Source organism: Panthera pardus, unplaced genomic scaffold (assembly GCF_024362965.1).
Source record: "Panthera pardus isolate Hobbes unplaced genomic scaffold, ASM2436296v1 HiC_scaffold_24, whole genome shotgun sequence".
Taxonomy (NCBI): domain Eukaryota; kingdom Metazoa; phylum Chordata; class Mammalia; order Carnivora; family Felidae; genus Panthera; species Panthera pardus.
The window spans coordinates 129,822,383-129,842,512 of NW_026526810.1; the positions used below are offsets into that span (position 1 = coordinate 129,822,383).

The 20,130-nt window shown below is 55.2% G+C and overlaps 1 protein-coding gene and 1 long non-coding RNA gene across 5 annotated transcripts in view; one reads left to right on the forward strand and one right to left on the reverse strand.

Annotated features, from left to right (window-relative positions):
• Positions 1-13,995, reverse strand: part of CLMN (calmin) — a 118,866-nt gene extending 104,871 nt beyond the window's left edge. For 3 of the 4 annotated variants that reach the window (XR_008417314.1, XM_053889757.1, XM_053889756.1), the window contains exon 1: positions 13,841-13,995. Coding sequence is in view for 3 of the 4 variants with exons in the window: in XM_053889757.1 (XP_053745732.1) it covers positions 13,841-13,922 (82 nt within the window). In the remaining variant the exon portion in view is untranslated. The remainder of the gene's footprint in view (positions 1-13,840) is intronic. The other variant, XM_053889758.1, reaches the window with a different exon arrangement.
• Positions 13,996-17,317: 3,322 nt separating this feature from the next.
• On the forward strand, positions 17,318-19,867 carry LOC109274520 (uncharacterized). Its single transcript, XR_002083653.2, has 2 exons — positions 17,318-17,563; positions 19,489-19,867. It is a non-coding gene; the product is annotated as an uncharacterized LOC109274520 (long non-coding RNA).
• The last annotated feature ends 263 nt before the right edge of the window (positions 19,868-20,130 follow it).

A 20,130-nucleotide genomic window follows, 5' to 3' on the forward strand; every position in this document is an offset into this window, starting at 1 on the left:
AAAATCTCAAAGGGTGGAGAGAAGGGAGACCCGTGGTGACCGATTAGCATCTCAAGACGTCCACACTTTAATGTGGCACCCAGCCCAGTTTACAACCCAGAGGTCTCGAAGGTTCAGGAATTAGTGGTGACAGGTACCTTTGGAAATGGGGTTGGGGCGGGGGGGGGATGCAATAAAAAGACGGGGTCCCTTCATCCCCTCCCCCATGTCTCCTGGCGGGTGTCAGTCCCATCCTCCATCAGGCACAAGACTGGAAGTTTGTTCTTCCAAGAGGATAAAGCAGAAATTCTGAGTATGACTTGAGCTGAGGACTGCACAGTGAGTGACTTCTGCACACTGGAAGCAGAGGAGGCTCCTGCCCCCCGCCCGCTTTCTTCTCCCAGCTCTCAGACCCCCACCCCGCACCCCAGCACCCTGGCCTGGACCCTCCGGACCGAAGACTGCAAGACTCAGTCTGACCAGCCAGGAGGGAAGATCTAAAGATACGGACATAGGGGTTGGTTCCCCATGACACAACCCAGCAGGGCACCCTGGAGAGAGGCTCTGACCAAGAAACCCCACCCCCTGGGCACTGAGCTTTCGCCTTTCAGTCCCCAGCTCTATTTCTTTTAACGTTTATTTATTTGGAGAGAGAGAAAGCGCAGTAGGGGAGGGGCAGAGAGAGAGGACCAGAGAGAATCCCAAGGAGGCTCCACACTTAGTGCGGAGCCCGATGCGGGACTCAGTCCCACGACCGTGAGATCATAACCTGAACGGAAATCAAGAGCTGGACGCTTAACTGACTGAGCCACCCAGGTGCCCCAGTCCCCAGCTCTTAAATATGAGAAAACAATCAAGGGCTATGAGCCAGCTAAACAAAGAAGCCTTTAACATGAAAGCTCCAGACCAAACAAACCCACATAAGCAAAGAGAAGGGTAGATGTAACATTCACACGCAGCACATCCAAAGTGCACCAGCATGGCTCTATGCCCTTTGCCTCCAACCACTCATGTCATCAGCACAACCTTTGAGGCAGATCTCAATATTATTACTTTCATTTCACAGATGTGGGGCTTGGAGAAGAACGAGGTTACATAACTTGCCCAAGGTCACAAAGCAAGTGAGTGGCAGTGCTAGGATTCGAACCAGGCTATTTGGCTCCAGGCCTCGGCCATCACGGTCCATCGTGAATATTCCCAGTGTGTGAGAGCAGGTATTGCATTCCTGAAATAAGGCTCCTCTAAAGAATAAGAAAGAGCTCTTGCAAAGTAAAAACGTGGTAGGTTAAAATAGGGAATATAAACACTGATGAAATCTCCCAGAAAGCAGAGCAAAAAGCAAAGGGGATGGAAAATAGAAAAGATAAGAAAATTAGAGGATTAGTCCAAAAGGACCAATGTCCAAATAAAAGGAGTTCTAGAAGATTAGAGAAAAACAAAGAGCAGAAATCATGACCCACCCCCCCCCCAATAAAAAGAAAATCCAAGACAATTTCCCAGACAGAAGGACACAGTTCCAGATGGAAATGTGACACTCAGTGATCAGTACAATGCATGAAAAGAGACCACACCCAGGCAGGTCACCCTGGAGTTTCGAGGTGCTGGGGACAAAAAGAGGATCCTATAAACTTCCAGAGAGAATGAAACAGGTCACAGAAAAGATCGGGAATGGCTTCACACTTCTCAAGTGCAACCCCGGAGGCTAGAAGACAGTGGAACAAGGCTTTTATGCTCCAAGGGAAAATGATTTCCAACCATGAATTTGATGCCCAGCTAAACTAGCAATCAAGAATCAGAGGAGAATAAATTCATTTTCCCATGTGCAAGTTCTCAGAAAACTGACCACTCAGGCGCCCATTCTCAGGAAGGATATGCCCCTGGATTCAACAGACTAAGCCAGAAGAGGAAGGCAGGAAATGGGAGAGCTAACCCAGGAGAGAGGTAAGGGGGCCACAGGTGACAGTGATAGAGCACCCAGGTGACAGCCAGACTCCAGATCTACTGGAGTAGACCAAAGGACCCTGATGTGCTCAAGAAGAGGAAACCGAGAGAATTTTCCTGATGCAGCCAAACAACTTGAGGGGATATCCAGAACACCAACAGAGCTGGGGGGATGAATCAATGAGCACATATGCCAATTCTAACAGTTTTGAACTCCAAGGAAACCAAAAGTAGAACAGGAAAGGGAGAGCGATCATAAGTCACTACGTGCCTCCGCTCCGAATAGTGCCCGCCTAGTAGTAGCATTGTAAACTCCAGTCACTAATCTTACCAAAATTACGATGAAGATATACCAGGCAGCTGGGAGGACAGGAAAGATCGGAAGTTAAAAGAGGTAAACAGGAGATCTATATCCTTACCTTCCACGGTCAGAAACCAGAGCCCTGAACCAAAACAAAACCAAACAAACAAAAAATCAAGACAAAGGAATACATGTATGTTATTCAGAGACCAAGAGGAAAATACCAAAATCATCAGCTAAACAATCTGCAAGTCGATTGCCTCTGGGAAAGGGGACAACGTGGGGGAACTGCTACTTTGTATGCAAACCTTGGAGAACTAGAGTCATGTGTGATTTCGAAAAGGCAAGGTCCAGGGAAACACGTTGAGGGAGGCGTGATGCCACCGAATATTCTTTGTCACCAAAAAGATGCTGTAAGCCTCTGATATCTACAGCTAGTCATTACTAGAGAGTCTGAAACTAAAAACCCTGCTCTGCCAGACTCTGGAGTCCGAACTTTCCCTTTGAGTCTGCAATCACACACTACACAAACGTAAACTGAGCCGAGCACACGCTGAGCCTGGAACAGGAAGACAGACCCTGGGACACAGTGGTGGGCAGGATGGGCCCCAGTGCCCAACCCAATGAGTTTTCTGGTCTACCAGGGCCAACCAGCAGTCAACGAGCTGTCACTAATAACAGATCCCAGTACAGCAGTGCCCACCCTGGGCAAGCAGAGTCTATCAAGGGTAACACTTGACTGATTCCCGGCCTCCCCCTCTGCTAGCCCATCATCAGTCCGTGGCATCATGGCGCCTGGTCCCCACGCCCCCCTCCCCCCAAGCCCCCTACAGGTAAGCCATCACATGCCATTTCATGGCACTTGCCCACAGCAATTCTGGGAACCGGACAGGCCATCATCGGGCCTGCCAACACCTTTGCTACTGGGGCCCAAGGCTTCCAAGCTTTGATTTTCAAGGTATCACTGTTTTGTTTTGTTTTAGATCAGAGTCAAGCTCAAAGGCCAGACCAGCTCTCCAAGGGAGAGTTCCACAGTCCCTTGTGTGCATGAAAGGGAAGTGAAAACCTCGGACAGACTGGCCCCCAGCAAGTGCCGGTGGGGGTGGAGGGTGGAGGGCCACGGTCGGTCTCAGATGGCACAATGTGAAACGAAACCCCAGACATGCTGCTGTCTGGCTGCAGGACAGGGTCAAGTTTCTGACCTCCTCTGGGCCTCGGTGTCTGCCTCTGTAGAGGGGATACAACCTCAGGGGTTATGGTGGAATTAAAGGCTATGGTGAAGGTGACCTTGCTTTATAATCTGCCACTGCCCTTATCACAACCCATGACGAAGATAACAGGCTGGTTTCCCGTGGCGGCCTCCAGTCAGTCCTGCCATAATTCAAGGTTACAAGGATTTCATTCTGTCAGCCTCTCAAAATGGGACCCCTGCACCCGCTCTTCTCAGCTCTGCTCCCGGGAATCACTAATCAGGAACCGTCAGTTAGGAATTTGGACTCGATTGTGTCACAGTGTGAAGAACCTGGTAGGTACGTGACCATAGACGGCTGAGTCGCTGAGTCCCCTCGGGTAAGGCTCAATACCCAAAGCTGGCCGATTCCTGCCCAACATCCTTGAGCCTGGCTGGTCCAGCTTCCTTCCCAGGTGCCAGGTCAACGTGAGCCCAGCCTGCGGCTTTTAACCCCTGACGGAATGTTACCCAAAGTTGGGAACTGCCAATCAGCCGTTTCCCGAATGCTGTGCTCTCGGGTTCTCAGCAGGCGTCGATATGTCACGCGAAGTAGAAGACCGTTTCAAATGGCCCGGACCCACTCGCTCGTGTGTCTCAACCCGACCGGAACATGGAGATTAGAACGGAGACTACAGCTGCCAGAGTGTGTTGAATCCCAAGAACAGGGTTCGTGCCTAGAAGCTGCCGGGATGTCACCCTCTCACTGCCACAGCCATCCACACTGCCCGGGGCCACAGAGCAGAGGATGGGCTCCGTGACATGGTCCCCTGGCTGTGCACAGCCCTGCGTGTATCTCAGATCACGCTGAGATTGCACTGCCTGTGGACGCCTGGGTGGAGTCTGCAGGCTCAGGCCAGCCCCCTCTCCTGTCCCCTCAAACCCTGTTCTCCTGCCCTCGGCCAGGCAGCCTCCCCAAGTCCCACAGTCAGCTGGTGGCAGCCCTGTGGCCAGAGCCCCGGTCTCTACACTCCCAGCTCGGTCGATGCCACCGCCTGGGTGTCGGCCAGGCTTGATAGCCGCCATTTGCAATTCATTCACGCGTTAGTTTCCTGTTGTTGCTGTGACAAATTACCACATGCTGAGTGGCTTCAAACGACACCAATTTATTATCTAACATTTTCGTAGGTCAGAAGCCCGCGATGGGTTTGACGGACTAAAATCAAAGTTCTCAGCGGAACTGCACTCCTTCTGGGGAACTCTTAGGGGGGGGCTCCATTTCTTCTCTCTTCCAGCTTCTAGAAGCTGCTGCTTCAGCTCACGGCCCCTTCCTGCAATGGCATCACTATGACCTGCTTCCAGTCATCTGCCCCCCTCCCCCTCTCTTTCTCTCCCCCTCTGGCCCTCCTGCCTCCCTAAGGATGCTTGGGATTCACTGGACCCAGCTGGATAATCCAGGATAATCTCCCCATCTCAACGTCGACATTCACTTAATCGCATCTGCAGAGTCGCTTTACCAAGTGAGGTAACGTAACCCCAGGTTCCGGAGATTAGGATGTGACTGTCTTTGAGGGCACGGGGCTCAGCCTACAGCAACACAGCAAACAGTTCCAAAGACCTAATCCATAGTAGGGGCTCACAGGATGAGCCACTCAGGGACCCACTCAGGGGTCTCTCCCGTGTCCAGAGGAAGAGGCTGTGATTTCCGCCCAGGCAGGTGCAGGCGAGGTTCCGGGAGGCTGCTCTAGGCCAGGTCGTGGTCATTCTCTGCAGGAGTCATGCAGACAAACGTACAGGGACAAGGACGGGCGGGCCTGGGGTGGGGGTCGGGGGGAGTGCAGTGGGGTCTGGTTCATTCCAGGAAGGACAGGAGAAGGGGGGGGGGGCGGCGAGCACACAGCAGGGCTCCTTCCTGAGGGCAAAGAAGACTGAACCAGGGAAGGATCTCGGGCCGCCCAGATGAACTGGGATTAGAGGTGCTGGAGGCAGCTGGGCAGTGGTCCTAGCAGTTGAGGAGGAGGATGTTGGCAGAGGCAGGTGAGAAGGGAAAGGCCAGAGGACCAGGGCTGACGCGGGAGGGGAGGGCGAGCGGAGGATGCAAATGTGAGGGCTCAGTGACTTCACCACCCAACCGGCAGGGTCATCTCCGGGCCCCTCCCCACCCCCCGCCCCAGTTCCCAGCTACAAGGCCTCAGAACCCTGCTTTTTAAGTATGTCATACCATCGAGGATTAAAAATAGTTTAAAAGAGGAGAGGGATATAAATATCACTGAGGTTCCTGCCTACATGGAGAGCCCCCCAGGAGAGAGAAGCAGGAGTGGGGCATGACGTCGTCAGAGCCCTAAAGGTCCTTCCAATCAGACCCCCTAGGTTTGCACACCAACGTGACTGCAGGGCTTCTGTAGGTCCCCCTGATCCTCCCGGGCCTGTCCTCGTCCTCGGGGGACTTTGGACTATAATCTGCCGGAAGCAGTGTCTCAGAGGGCTCGGGAAGGGGAAGAAGAAGAGGAAAAGGTCAGCTGCACGGGCTACTTCCGAGACCACTTCCCTGTGCTCCCCCCCGACCCCCACCCCGGCCACGATCCTACTGAAGAGCCGACACCCCACCCACCGGCATACACCCCCCCTGCTCCCTGGTTGCGCTCTACAGACTGCAGATTTGCAATTACAGAGTTTTCCCCGCCCCCAGCGTCCCCCCTGGATTGGGTCTCGCCTCACCCCCAGACGCCTGCAGCACCCCCCCTTAAGCACCCTCAGTCCTAACTGGCTTATCTCAGCCTCGTGATGTGCACTGGGGACTCCTGCAGTGGCCCATTCACCCCTCTGTGCCAGCTCCCCGGATTTTGGGAGGACTCGGTAACTGCTCTTTGGCTGAATGGCCAGGCTTCAAGGGCAAGTCCTTTACTAAGGCAGGGCCAGAACCTGCCCCAGGCACAAACCTACCCTCCAGGAAACAAGCCTGGGCCGTTGTACAGGCAACAGGCATCCCCTGCTGATGTCATCCCAAGCATCCCCTACCTGTCCTGTGCCAAGTCTGGGTTTAGAAGAAAGGTCCCTGCCATCCCACTGGAAGCTCTCTGGTTTCCCACGGTCCAAAGATTAAATAACCAAATCGTAAATGTTTTTGGTTCTCTTTTAAAGTTTATTTATTTTGAGAGAGAGAAAGGGAGCACGAGCAGGGGAGGGGCCGAGAGAGAGGGAGACAGAGAGTCCCAAGCAGGCTCGCCCGGCGCGGGGCTCAAACCCACAAACCGTGAGATCACGACCTGACCCGCGACCGAGAGACGGACGTTCAACCAACTGAGCCACCCAGGCGCCCCAGCCTTTTCGGTCTTGTGGGTGCTTCCCCGTCACAACGACGTAGTGAGCGTCGTAGTGCAAAAGCAGCCCTGGACAGTACGCAAACAAACGAGCACAGCTGTGTTCCAATAAAACTTTATTCACCAAAGCAGCCCGCGGGCCGGATTCGGACTGCAAACCATAGAGTGCCACGCCCCCTGCTCTGATACAATTCATGAGAGAAAAGGAGGGTCCGGTGAGGGGGGACAAAAACCCACCAAAGATTCTTTAAAGCCACATTTGTGATTTGCGATGCCGCCTCTAATTCCTTCTGTGACACAGTCTACCACTGTAAAAAAAAAAAAAAAAAAAAAAAAAAAGGATGTGCAGGGAGGGGGTGGGAGAAATAAGAAAAGGTTTCTATGGGAACAGGGAGTTCACTTTGAATGGTTCCATCACTAAAAAGACAATTACTTTCTTTTTCTCACTTCCCCTCTGAAGAGGGCAGGCGTGACCTCAGGCTGCTCGGGCAGGACCGTGCCCAGTGCCTCAGCTGTTCCAGTCAAAAGTTAAATGCCAGAGTGTTCCATGGGTCAGGGAGGGCCGTTAATGTAATCTGGGCCTCTTGGGCAAGGGGCCGCGTCCCCAGGGCGCTGAATCGAGGCAGGAGCTCGGCCTCTCTCACGAGGCTGCCCACCCCAGGCAGCTCTGGGGGGCCCCAATGGCGTCAAGGCCACGGCCACTAATAAGCGTCCCTGCGGCAAAACCTCTTCCCAGGCCCGCTGCCAACTGACCGAGGCCCCCTCTCGCTACCGACAAACCTTTTACGGGATGGCTCCTGAACACTCTTGTTCCTCAATACAAATGTGGGGGACGGCGGGGGTCCCTACTTTGCCCTGACCGTGGGCGGGTCACGACACCCTCCTGGGCACTCTGCCCCGCTCGTTCAGAGGTGTCCCAGCCCTTCCCCGGGCTTGTCACAGGAGCTGTAACTGAGCAGCCAAGACTAAACCAAGAAGGCACGTCATTTACTGAGGGGTGCTTCTGTAACAAACTTATCAACTGCAACCTTTTCTCCGGCGGACCCTTAGTGGCGGGGAACGGGGGAGGGGAGTCCCTAGCGCCTGACAGTGAAAAGCACCCAGCGGTGCGACCGGCCGCGCTCAGCTTCACCCACCGTCACATGCCGGCTGCCCGCCTGTGCCAGGGACTGGAACTTGGGTGCCTTTACGCGGCCATATGCTCCGTTCAGGCCGCGTCACTCCTCAAACCACCTTCCAAGGGGCCCGTCCGAGCCCAGCCCTCTCGTCTTGCAATGAGGAAACTGAGGCACAGCCATGGGAAGACATGTGCCAGGACCCAGAGCCAGGCCTTCAGCCTCCAGCTCCTGGCTAGGCCTTCCCAGAGCTGCACAGCACGCTCCGCCTGGAAAGGCCCCCCTGGAGAAGAGTCCACACCCTGAGTTAGGGGTGGAGCCAGGTCTGGAACGTGGTCTTTGGGAGGCAAAATCCACAGTTAACTCAAAGCCTGTGGCCCGACTCCAGCAGGGAGCACCCCGCCCCCCCCACCGCCAAAATGTTCTACATGAGGATTTATTCTTTAGAAGAAAGCACACAGATCAGGACTGGGGTCCTTATAGGCAGCGGGTTGTGCATTTGATTTTGTACTCATACAGAAACCTCTGGCATATTTGCTGCGTCCCCCAAGAGCTGGGGGGAGGCGGGGGCAGGAACGATTCCTCCTCGGTGCCTTCTCTTCCCTGGGTGCTGGGTAACTCTGACCCCAGTGACATCCCTGATCCCCCTGCGGTAGGCACAGGAGGTCTACAGGTATGGAGAGAAGAGCCAGGAGGGCAGGATGCCGGGGGGCTTGGAGCCAGTGGGTGGCCGAGGGAGAGGAGACTGGTGGGCGTCCCACCCCAGACCACAGAGGGTCCCGCGTGCCAGGCTAAGGGGCTTGGACTTGACCGCGTGAGCCAGTGTGGCCCAGCATTTTTCACATCACCGCGTCCACGGAAAATGATGCTATTATCCTGGGATGGACCGGGGTGCTGCCCTCGGCCCACAGTTTGGCCCCGGAGACCCGCCGAAGGGATTAGCGGGGAAATGCGCCGGGTGGCTGAGTGCTGGGTAGGCTGGAGGAGGTGACACAGGGCCCAGAGCCATAAAGAGGTCACCATAAAGAGGCAAGCATGGGGAGGGCCTGCTCCTGGGCCGGAGCCATCGCAATCACAGGATGGGGGTGGACCACCTGGGAGGGGCCGATCTTTCTCACCACACAGGCACTGTCCTGCCCAGAGCCTGCCTTCAGGCTCTCCTGACTTTCCTTCCTGCTCTGTGCCCCGGAGACTCTGTGCAGTCAGGCTTCCTCCTGCTCGGCACTCAAGGCCTGACCGCCAACGCCCCTCCTCGGACGGGCCTTCCCAGCTCCCCGCCCTGAGGCTACCAGCTCCTCCCTGGGCGCCCAGTGCACATGACTCATAGAGCTGGTGCCACAGGACGCACGGGCTCCGTCTGACCTGGGTTCACATCCCAGCCCCACTTACAAGCCTGCGACCTCGGGCACGTCATTTGACCTCTCCACTTCCGAAAACCAGCACCCACCTCAAAGGCCGGCGGAAGACATTACAGGTGGCAGTTAGGACCGTGCCTGGCACTCCGTCAGGGGACCGAGCCATCAGACTGCTACCACTTCTGTCTGGAGGTCAGTCCCAAGTGCCCCAAATCGCAGTTCCTGTTTGCCAAGCCCGGGCGGGACGGCTTCCCGACCGATTGGGACTGAGGGAGACGCGGAGGCAGGGGAGGGGACGCTGCTCCGGGGGTGCTAGCCAGCAGGGCCCAGCTGGCAGGGGGGTGGGGGGAGGGGAGGCATCGCCCCTACATTCCCCCAGAGCAGCAGTGGGGAGAGACTTCTGTCCGCCCAGGCCCACCTGACTCCATGCACCCCCCAGCTCCGGGTAACAGGTTCTTAACCAAGCTGTTCTGCATTGCCGGGGTCAAGGTTCACAGCATCAGACCCAACAGGCGCCAGAGCAACGGGAGACAGCCGGAAGCAGGACGGGTGGGACCCCGTCTGGCTTCAGGCTCCTCAAAGGCAGGGACGAGAACCAACTGAATTTCTCGCTGCCTGCACACGGCTCAGTGCTGGGCACACGTTTGCTGAACAGAACAGAAATGTGCTGGGAATTCTGAGGATGGCGGAGGCTTCCTACCGGAACAGGAGCATCCTCCGAATCTTGGCCCAACACCCCCCCCCCATCTTTGAGCAATGGTCAGACCTGGTGGGACATCAGCTGGACCCTGAGGTCGGGTCAAAGGGGGAAAGGGGGCAGCCAGAGTCGCCTTGTCATTACGAGAGCACCAGAACCCTCACCACCCACGGCCAGGCCACGAGCTAAGGCACAGGATGGTTAACGGGCCACCTCTAACCTCAGTTCTACCCCTCAAGGCCCCAAGGAAGTGGGGCCACCAGGCGGAAGCTGCCAGCATCCTACAAGTCTATTTTCTCCTCCCTGGAAAGGTCAACGGCTTGGGCCACCTCCGTTTCCTTGAAAGGGACCCTGTGAGGGGGTCACGGGCAGCCTTTGCCCAGAGGGACACCCCCCTGTGCTCTCCACCACCGAGTCCTTGATCTGCAAACACTTATTATGAGCCATCGCCATCAAAGGGAGCATATCAACGAGGGCTTCGTCTGCCCCTGTGTCGGGGACAGCAAGTTGAGTGACAGGCCTCTTGGGAGAGACCGTGCTCTCTATCCAGCTCACCCCGACCTCCAAAGACAGGTCAGGAAGTGTTCATTCCAGGGTTCCGTGGGAGATGATCTGGTGACATCACAGTCCTCTCTGCTTGGACACCTGATCTCCAGTTCAGGGACATAGACGAAGGGTTCGAGGAGCAAACGTGCAGAGGTCGAGACGCCTCTGAGTCAATTTCACTATGTAGGTCCATAGAAAGATGTACACACAGGGCTGTGCTAGGGAACCGATCCTCCCTGAAATGCAGCGTCCTCAAGACTGACATTTTGGAGCAATGCACCTGGCCCCAGGACCACAGGCGTCAAAGCTTTGTACGAAGAATAGGACTGCCTGACCATGCAACAGCTGCCATGGGCAGAAGGAGGCTGGACATCCTCCTTGGTCCCTCCGATTACAGACTCGTGAAATGCCCACGGCCATCGCCACAACAGCTCTTGACTACCTGTGCTGTAAGCAAACGCACAGCTTTAAGCAAACCACCCTTCTGCCTGGGCTCCTCCTGCCCTCCCTTGACTGCCACCCACACGGCGTTCAGATGAATGAGCCCCCCCGCCCCCACCCCGCCCGTGGCCCGCATAGCTGGTGAGCCAGACATATCTGGGCCCGGCGACACCCACCAGCTGCTCTGGGCAGAGGCTCGAAGCACAGCGAGCGGGGCCTTCTGGACGTGGCCCTTTGGTCGAGACTTCTTGAGTACCACGGAGACAAGGAGCGAAACTATCTGCTAAGCATCCAGTCAAAAGACAGGGGAGCCAAGGGAACATTGGAGAGAGAGGATGCACCCCGGGCCCCACCTCCTGTCCCACGGCAGCAAAGCCACGGGCCAGCAGGCCAGCGCCTCCACAGCGCAAGCATCCCCCCAGGGGACGGACAGTTTCACAAGAGCCCCACACCGCAAACAACCCAAATGTCCCTGGGCGGTGAGCAGACCAACAAAGTGGGGTGCTTCCAGGCGACAGAAGCGTCCAATGACAAGGAACTAAGTGTTGCCTGGGTCCGGGGCTGGGAGCTAACAGATGCACACGCGGACAACCGGGGAGCTGTTTCAAGCCGTGAAAATGTTCCAAGACTGGATTGTTGGGATGTCTGCCCAACTCTGGAGACTTACTAAAAACTACTGAACGGTAAACTTAAAACAGGTGAATTTTATGATATGTGAATCGTACCTTAATAGTCTACAAAAACGGAAGAAATACAGGCCAGGACGTGGATGAATTGCACCAACATCCCGTGGAGTAAAAAGGGCCAGTTCAAAAGAGTATGGATTGTACTCTTCTGTTTTACGTGACGTTCTAGAGGCAAAACTATAGTAATAAAGATCAGAATAGTAGTGGCCCTGTGTGTGTGTGTCACCTCCTGGGAAGAGCGACGAGGCACCCATCCAGGGTACTGGAAATCATTAACATCTTGATCTGGATGCTGGTTACCACAGGTTACCCGGAGGCAAAAATTTGCTGGGCTCGCACTAAAGATTAATGCACATTTTATACACACACATAGCCACGTAGAAGATGTATACATAATACATATACACACATTTAAAAGTTTACCTTTTAAAATAGCAAAGCCATTTGGATGCTCAAATTATAACTGGCATTGCCTAAAAGTGAGGACAGCTCCCTGGGAGCGGAGAGAAGAGGCCATTCAGTGAACTCCTACCTAACCTTCAGAACCCATCTCAAATTGTCCCCATTCAGTGAAGCCTTCTCTCATCATTCTAGGTATAACTGCTCAAACTGCTGAGCATCCCTTCACAAAAGTCGATCCCCGATCCCCTGTATGCTGGGAGCTGATCTTAGAGCAATGCAGGAAGTTGTTGCATTAAGAATTGGTTAGCATGTGTTTATGAAACACCCACGGACTGCTTAACGCACGCAGACACACGCACAAACACACCACGACGGCCCAAACCATGAGCCATCTCAGCAAAAGACACTAATTCCCACGTCCAAATAGGATGTCAGTTCTGGGGCAACAGGATCCAGATGTGAGGCTTATTATCTAAAGGGATCCAGCCTGATCCTCCTTCTTTCACACAAATCACAGCCAGAAGAGATCAGGGGAACCCAGAGCAAACTCAGGGTCCAGTGTCTACTGTACTAGCCCCCCCCCCCCCCTATTTCGGGTCACCTTTGCTTGCACTGTCCTCGCACAGCCTAGGGGTGGAGCCGGTCTGAATGGACTCCCAGGGAACATTCCATCAGGTGTAATGTTTAAACTCTACTGACTACCCCGCCACCCCCCGACTGCACCCTGCCTGCTGGGGCTCCCTACCCTCCAGCAGTAAAGGCAGGCACCTGCTGGCGGGGGCGGGGAAGGACGACACCCCACAGCCTTATCATCTCTCTGTCCAGGTTTCCCAGCTTCTCTCTGCAGCGCCCCCAACCTTGGAATCTCTAGAAGCCCAGGTCAGCCCAGGAAACTGCTAAAGAAAGTTCCCCGGCCCAGCCAGGTCTATGTGTCTGAAGAGAGGCCGGAAGTGGAACTCTAGTTCAGCAAAGCCCACGTATGAAAAGAGAGAGAGGCTGGAACCACACCTCCAGGAAAAGCCGCTTTCTCTGGGCGGGTGGGTGGGTGAACGGGTTACCGGGCGACTGTGGGTGACTTTTTCCCTTTAACTATTGTCGTGCTTTCGAAGTTTCCACAATGAATAAACTCTTAATACACTTCACGTGTGGTGGGAGCCACCCCTAGCCCTCGGGACTCAGTGACCTCCCAAGTTTCTCTTTCACCTTGTGACAAGGTAGCCCGGGTCCCAGCGTCCCGGGCCGGCGGGCGGGGCCTGTCGCCCACTCCCCAGTGGAGCCTCGGCCAAGGGAGGGGCCGCTCCCTGCCTCAAAGTGGCCTGAATGGGCTGGGAGCCTGCCGAGCCCGCCCACCCACCCATCCGTGCCCCTGGCCCCCGGGTCCCCGGCCCACCCCCTCAAGCGCCGCCCCCAGCCCGTTCCCTGAGCCTCAGAGGTACTTGGGAGGTGTGCAAGCTCACACACACGCACACGCGCGCGCGCGCGCGCGCACACACACACACACACACACACACACAGTCGCACTTTCTCCTCCCTCCCTGACCTGGGCCACCGCCCCCAAGAGCCCACACGTTCAAACTTGGCCAAACTCGCAGCAGGGGCTTCAGGGGAGCCGTGACGTCCCCCCAAAGAAAGCGGGACCCCCAACACACACACACACACACACACACACACACGCACGCACGCACGTGTGCCGCCCCACCCCCTGGGCGACAGCAAATCTAGCCGGGGCGGCCCCGCGGGGGCTCGGGGGCGGCTGTCTCGGCCCCCTCCCCCAGCAAGTGACACGAGCGGGGTCGGCGGGGCGAGGGGCCACCCGACCGGGCGTCGCTCCCCGGGGCGTGGGGGGCGGGAGTCGGGGAGGGGGTGGGGGGGGGGCCGGGGCGCCTTACCTTGCAGGTTCTGGACGCGGATGTCGCTGATCTGCCCGATGAGCTCCTCGCGCTGGAACCAGTCCCATTCGTGCGCAGCCATGAAGCGCGGGCGGCGGGCCGGGACGCCGGGGCCGGGCGCGGGCGGCGGGCGGAGAGCCTGGCGGGCGAGGGCGCCGCGGAGCCGGAGCAGCGGCGGCGGGCGGCGGGCGGGGCGGGCGCGCGGTCGGGCCGCCCCCGCCGCGGGCGGGCAGCGGGCGGGCGCGGGGCGGCGGGTGCGGGGCGCCCGGCTGGCGCTCACTCCCCCGTCCGGGGGCGGGGGCCCCGGGGGGGGGGCGAGGGGCGGGGCGGGGCGGGGGAGGGAGGCTGGGCTCGGGCCGGTTTCTTTCCCCCCCCGCCCCGGGGGTGTTTGTTGCTTGGATTGTTTGGTCGCAAACGGGCGGTGATGAGACACGGGGTCCCGGCCCCCAGATTGTGATGTCTCAGGGGGCGGGGGGCGGGGCGACGCCGCGCAGCGGGGGGGGGGGGATGTGAGGGGGGCGGGGTGAGCCCGCGGGTCCCAGCGCCTGGTCCGCGGGAGGGCCCGCCCGCCCCCTGCCACCCGGCCCCCGGCCCCTCCGCGCACCCCTGTCCCGGGGACGGCCAGGCACACAGCCCTCCACCTCAGGTCTCCGGCCTCCGCACAATTCAGAGGCCACCTCTGCGGAGGGGAGGGCCGTGCGAGGCCGTGCGCCCCCGCGGGCACCTGGGGGGAACGGTGAGAACCCGGGTAGGGGCGAACGAATGCAGAGATGGAGTTAAGGGGGAGCCTCTCCTCTGCCTCCAGACTGGGGAGCCGCAGCGAGAAAGACTTCTTTCCTAGGTTTAGCTATTGGAAACCTTCTCCCCGCGGATCCCGTCCAAAGATGACCCCAGATTCTGGGAAGCAGGGAGAAGCCCGACACCCCCATCGCCACCACCCCGTGCAGCCGGGGGGCCACCCTCTCTGGGGCTTTACTGAAAATGAGTAAGGGCCTTCCGGGTGGAGGTGGGGGAGTGTTTGTTACTGTTTCTTTTAACTCTTGAGAGTTCCAGGATCTTATCTTGTTTGGGGCTCACAACCCAGACTTTCAGGCAGAGTTCCTAGCTGCTTTCACAAACATGGAAAAAGTGAGGTCCCGGGGTCTTGGAATTTACCCGAGGCTGAAGAATGATCTCGGGGTATGAGGTCCAAGCTCCTAGCTCACTACTTTGACCCTCTCCTGAGAACTGTGGGAGGCACGTGGGCGCACACACAGAGACAGAGAATGGCTTATATATGGGGTATTACAAGAGAAAAACAAACGGGCATAAACATAGGTTGTGTTCATCATTGCCAAGTTCATGCTACTGAACTACTAGGAACCCAGATGGTTGGGCTATTTCCTAATTAACAAATAACTATGCAGCCCCCACTGGTACACAGACCCTGTGTCCTTGAGGCAGGGCCTTGAGGTGAGTGAATCCACTCTCTGACTCAGACTCCTGAGTGAGGTTGGGGTGGGTGGGGGGTAGGCAGTGGAGTGGACAGCCAACAACCAAGAAACAAAAATACAGATGGAGGGGACTTCCAGAAGGGAGAAAATCCACTGGAGGGAGTAGTTGGGATAGGGAATGGTCTGGAGAGATCTCTGGGTGGGGCTGACTTTAGAGCTGGACTGGAAGGATGAGGGGAGACACCACTGGGCAAGCAACTTGGGCAGGGCCAGTGGGCACAGGCCCCAGTGGCTTCCTGTGTGCTGCCCTCTTCAGGTGCCAGGGCCCCAACGGGGACCCAACGTCAAAGCCAGATGAGCTGACCAGACAGTGGGGAAGTTTAACCAGAGGATGCACCGAAATGCAATGTCAAGATGGGAAGCTCTGGAATGATTTTTCTTTCTTCTTGTTCTGTCTGCCAAGTTTCTCACCATGAGCACATATTTTTTATCATCAGGCAGAAGACCAGCAAATTCTTTTTTAACCTCTCAAGATCCTTTCCACGAGTCCCCAGCCTGTCCCAGCTCTCCTCATCTGCGGCTCTGGAAGCCCAGTGGAGGCCCATGGAGCCAATGGGCACTCACGGGTGCCTGGGCGCATGCCTCCCGGATTCGAGGCTGGAGCTGCTTTCTCCCCGACCGGGTTTGAGAGCCTGTGTTCATTTCACACTCCAGGGAGCAAGGTCTGCTTCTGTGTCCTCCGGAGCTGGGTGCTAGTAGCCAGACACTTAATTTTGCCCCATCTGCTAGCTACCTCCCGTTTTTACGCTTCAATTTATTTTCCATAATTGCTATGGAGGGGGGAGTTCGGCTGAAAATCGTTTTCTTTACAAAGCAAAGAGCCAACAGAATCAGACTCTCTCCATCCAGAGGCGGGTCTCAGGGAACAGAAGGCTTTAAACAACGAGGTGGGGATGTTAAGCTGCAGGGATGGGCCATTTGTCACGACACAAAGATGTGAATGGAAGTCTGCATCGTTGAAGAGCATTTGTGTGAGGAACACTGTGTAGGCAGTAACAACTCCCTGGCAGGGAGGGGCCGTGATCGCCACTGATTGAGCACCAACTGTGTACTAGATGTCGGTGCAGAGAAATTCTTTGCACCAAGGTGCAGAGAATTTTAGGTGGTTTTCAAGACGGAGTAGGACCCGTCTAAGCACACTAACCAGCACTAAGCGTGAGGCTGGCCCCCAACAGGTGCTTGAATATTCACTGAGCTTGTGTGTCAATATCACCCCTCTTTCCTTCATTCTCTCTGGACCCTGGCCCTCCCTGATTGGTCCCTGTGCCGCCTTCTTGCCCATCAATCCTGGTTTTGCACTTTTCTACCCAGGATGTGGGATTGCATGCAGGGTCTGGCCACACCCCAGTCACCTGCAGGCGTTGGCTCACTCCGTTCCCTTTGAAATGCCCTTGCCCTCCCCTGCTCTGTACTCCTGCTTTACCTACCTAGCACACCACTGCTAACTCATGTTCATCTCAAGAGAACCTCCTCCAAACCCCCAAAGCCCAGCTGAGTGCCCACCTCCTACAATTCCCAGAATATTCAGCACAATCTCATAATATCCTATGAACCCCTATCTTAAGATGTCACATCATGATTATGTTTACTTGGTGGTTTCCCCACGTAAGCTGTGTCGTTGAGAACAGGGGCTGAGTCTCATTAATTTCTCTGTCTGAGCACTTAGCACACTGCCTGGCACCAAATGAGGTCTCATGTTGAGTGGATGGATGGATGGATGGATGGATGATCCAGCATAGGCCTGAACTCACAAAGCAAGGACCAAATGACAAATAGTTGATCCCCATGTCCTGGGCTCGAGTCAACTTCTGCAGAGGCAGTAAAAAAAAAATATTCACATACCGGCAGCGGGTAAAGCACACATTCCCGGGCCCCAGGCAAGTACCACACTGTACCTTCCTTGGGTGTGTACAACTTCCTGTATCTGGAGCACCAGCTGGGAGAGAAGGTCATGTGACATCCATGGGCATTGACGTTATTTGCCTCTTACCTGAATTAACAGTTCTATTTTTCTTTTGCCTTTTTATTTTGGGGAAGGAAAAGTACTCTGCCTGAAGGCCTGGCTTCCCGGGAGTTTCCAGAAACTGATTTTCTAGAAATTGCCCAATGCCGCTAGAATCTATGCCATTGTTTAAAACTGACTTCTGCCAAGGGAAAGGACGTGGAGTCAGAGAATCGCAAAGAATCCCTGGATAGGACCTCAGAGATCAAGTCCAACCTCCCTCCCTCTGTAAGGACTTTTTTTTATTTTTTATTTTTGTAATTATTTATTTTTGGGGGGCGGAGAGAGAGAGGCAGAACGTGAGTGGGGGAGGGGCAGAGAGAGGGAGACACGGAATCCCAAGCAGGCTCCAGGCTCTGAGCTGTCAGCACAGAGCCCGACGAGGGGCTCAAACTCACAAACTGTGAGATCATGACCTGAGCTGAAGTTGGATGCTTAGCCGACCGAGCCGCCCAGGCACCCCCAGGACCTCTAAAACATCTGGCCCAGGGATTTTCCTGCTTCTGTTAATGGCGATGGATAACTTCTGGCAGATAATCTGGACAGAGGGTTTGCACATCCACATCTCACACCCCCTTTAGGAAGGATTAAGAACAACATAACCGCAGAGTACCCCCCCACCCCCAGCCACTTGCCGGAGAGGAGTGTGATGGGGCTCCAGCCGGTGGGAAGCTGCCTTCTCTGGTCATGGTCGTGACCCGTTACACGTGCACAGACAGCACTGTGGGTTTGGATGGCCCCTCTTCGGCCAGGGCTCAGCTGGTCTCCACAGTGACCTCATGAGGCCAACCGAGCAGGGTCATTTTTAGGTGGTGCTTAAAGCGGCCCAGACGCCATCCCAAGGTCGCAGGGTAGGGCAAAAGCACACTTTGAACTATACTTCTCACGGCCTGCCCACATCACCCACATGCGACTGGACTTGGGCTGTGGACCAGACGAACACTTAGCAATTTGGTATTAGTCACGTATACTTAGGTATTGTCGTGTTTACGTGACATTTTTGAAAAGATTTCGCCGCCGTATGAAACCTGTTGGGAATTTCAAGTTAATTTCAAGTAAGTCCAGTTAAGAGGCTATAGTGGATCCTAGATAGGTTAACCAATGGTGATTCTTCAAAAAGACCAAGAATACTTCCTGGGCAGAGGGTCTGCATTATGATGTCACGAGGCTTCCCTGTAGCATGAAGACCGCCCCCGCCCCCCCACCCCCCCCCCCCCACCGCAGCCTCATTTATTCATTGAACAAACACTGGTTGAATGACTACCCATGCCCTGGCCCCATACTGGGACCCAACAGTGGACAAACCCCAGAATCTACCTGTGAATCCCTGCTCAGGGGTTTGGACTTTGTCTTCAGGGCCGAGAGGAGCCTTTGGAGGACAAAACTGGGTCAGATTGGCCCTTTAGTTGTGGTGTGGAGAAAGAGTCGGAGGTGGAGGCTAGGAGCTCGGGACCCTGTTGGTCTCAGGGACACAGGGGTAAGATGGCGGTAACCCACAGGGGTGCAGCGGCTGTAGAGACAGATTCTCCGGCTGTTCAAGACAGTGGAGTTGACCGTACCTGTGGCTGGCTTAGGAATATCGTGGCGTCTGCTTCTAGTATTTGCGCATGTCTGTTAACACCTACATTGTGCAAATTCCTCAGGAAGGCCTTGTAAGCAGGGCCGCCCAATCCATCTTTGTATTTCCAGGGCCCAACACGGCGCTGGACGGTCCTCCGTATGAGTGGTGTGTGTGACTCAACATGTTCTATTTAAACGTCACCAAACCAGTAATTATTTTTTTTTAATTATTAAAAAAAAATTTTTTTTTACATTTATTTCTTTTTGAGAGACAGAGAGAGACAGAGCACGAGTAGGGGAGGGGCAGAGAGAGGGGGAGACACGGAATCCAAAACAAGCTCCAAGCTCTGAGCTGTCAGCACAAAGCCCAACATGGGGCTTGAACTCACAAACCATGAGATCGTGACCTGAGCCCAAGTCGGATGCTCAACCGACGGAGCCACCCAAGCGCCTTACCAACCAGTAATTAGTAAAATTCTTTGAGCCCCGGGCTCCCCAGAAGGGTCAGGGTCTCCTCCATGCCTTAGGAGGGCCAGCTCTCTGCCAATTTTTTTCCTGCTGACTCTTTCCCAATGTTTTCTGTCTGCCTCCAGGAATCCCGTAGGACATGATGCAAAGGCTGGTGGCAGAGGGAGATGCTGAGAAGCAGAAGGAATCAGGCTCGAGCAAAAAGGAGGGAAGATATGTGGTGTGGTGGACAGTGGGCAGATGGTAATGGTCTGAGCTGTGTGACCTCAGGCACGTTCTTAACCTCTCTGGGCCTCTGTGCTTTTATCTGTAAGATAAAAGAGTTCCTGCCTGGCAGGGTGGCTGTGAGATCAAAGACACATATATAGAGAAGAGATGCTCCGGTAAGTCTTCAGTAAGATTCAGATCATTTCTATGGCATAAAATGAACCACACTCAGAAGAAAAATTGTCCCTCAACTTGGAAGATTACCTATAATGTAAAATATTAATGTGTTCTCTGGGATTTTATTAATTTTTTTCTGGTATGTGTAGGTGTTGATGGGTGGTTTAAAAAAAAAAAATCTGCTTCCCTAAGTAGACAGCACCGGATGTCCCAATTTCCACAAATAAAACCCTTCATTTCTTCCAGGTTTGAATAGTCAAAGGCTGCTTCCCTAGAGACAGTGCTGCTAATTTTTTTTTTTTTTTTTTTTTTTTGCAGACATTAGAACACTATTTAAGGAGAGTATATTTTCCAGTAAAGCAAATGATGAAAACCTTTTCCCC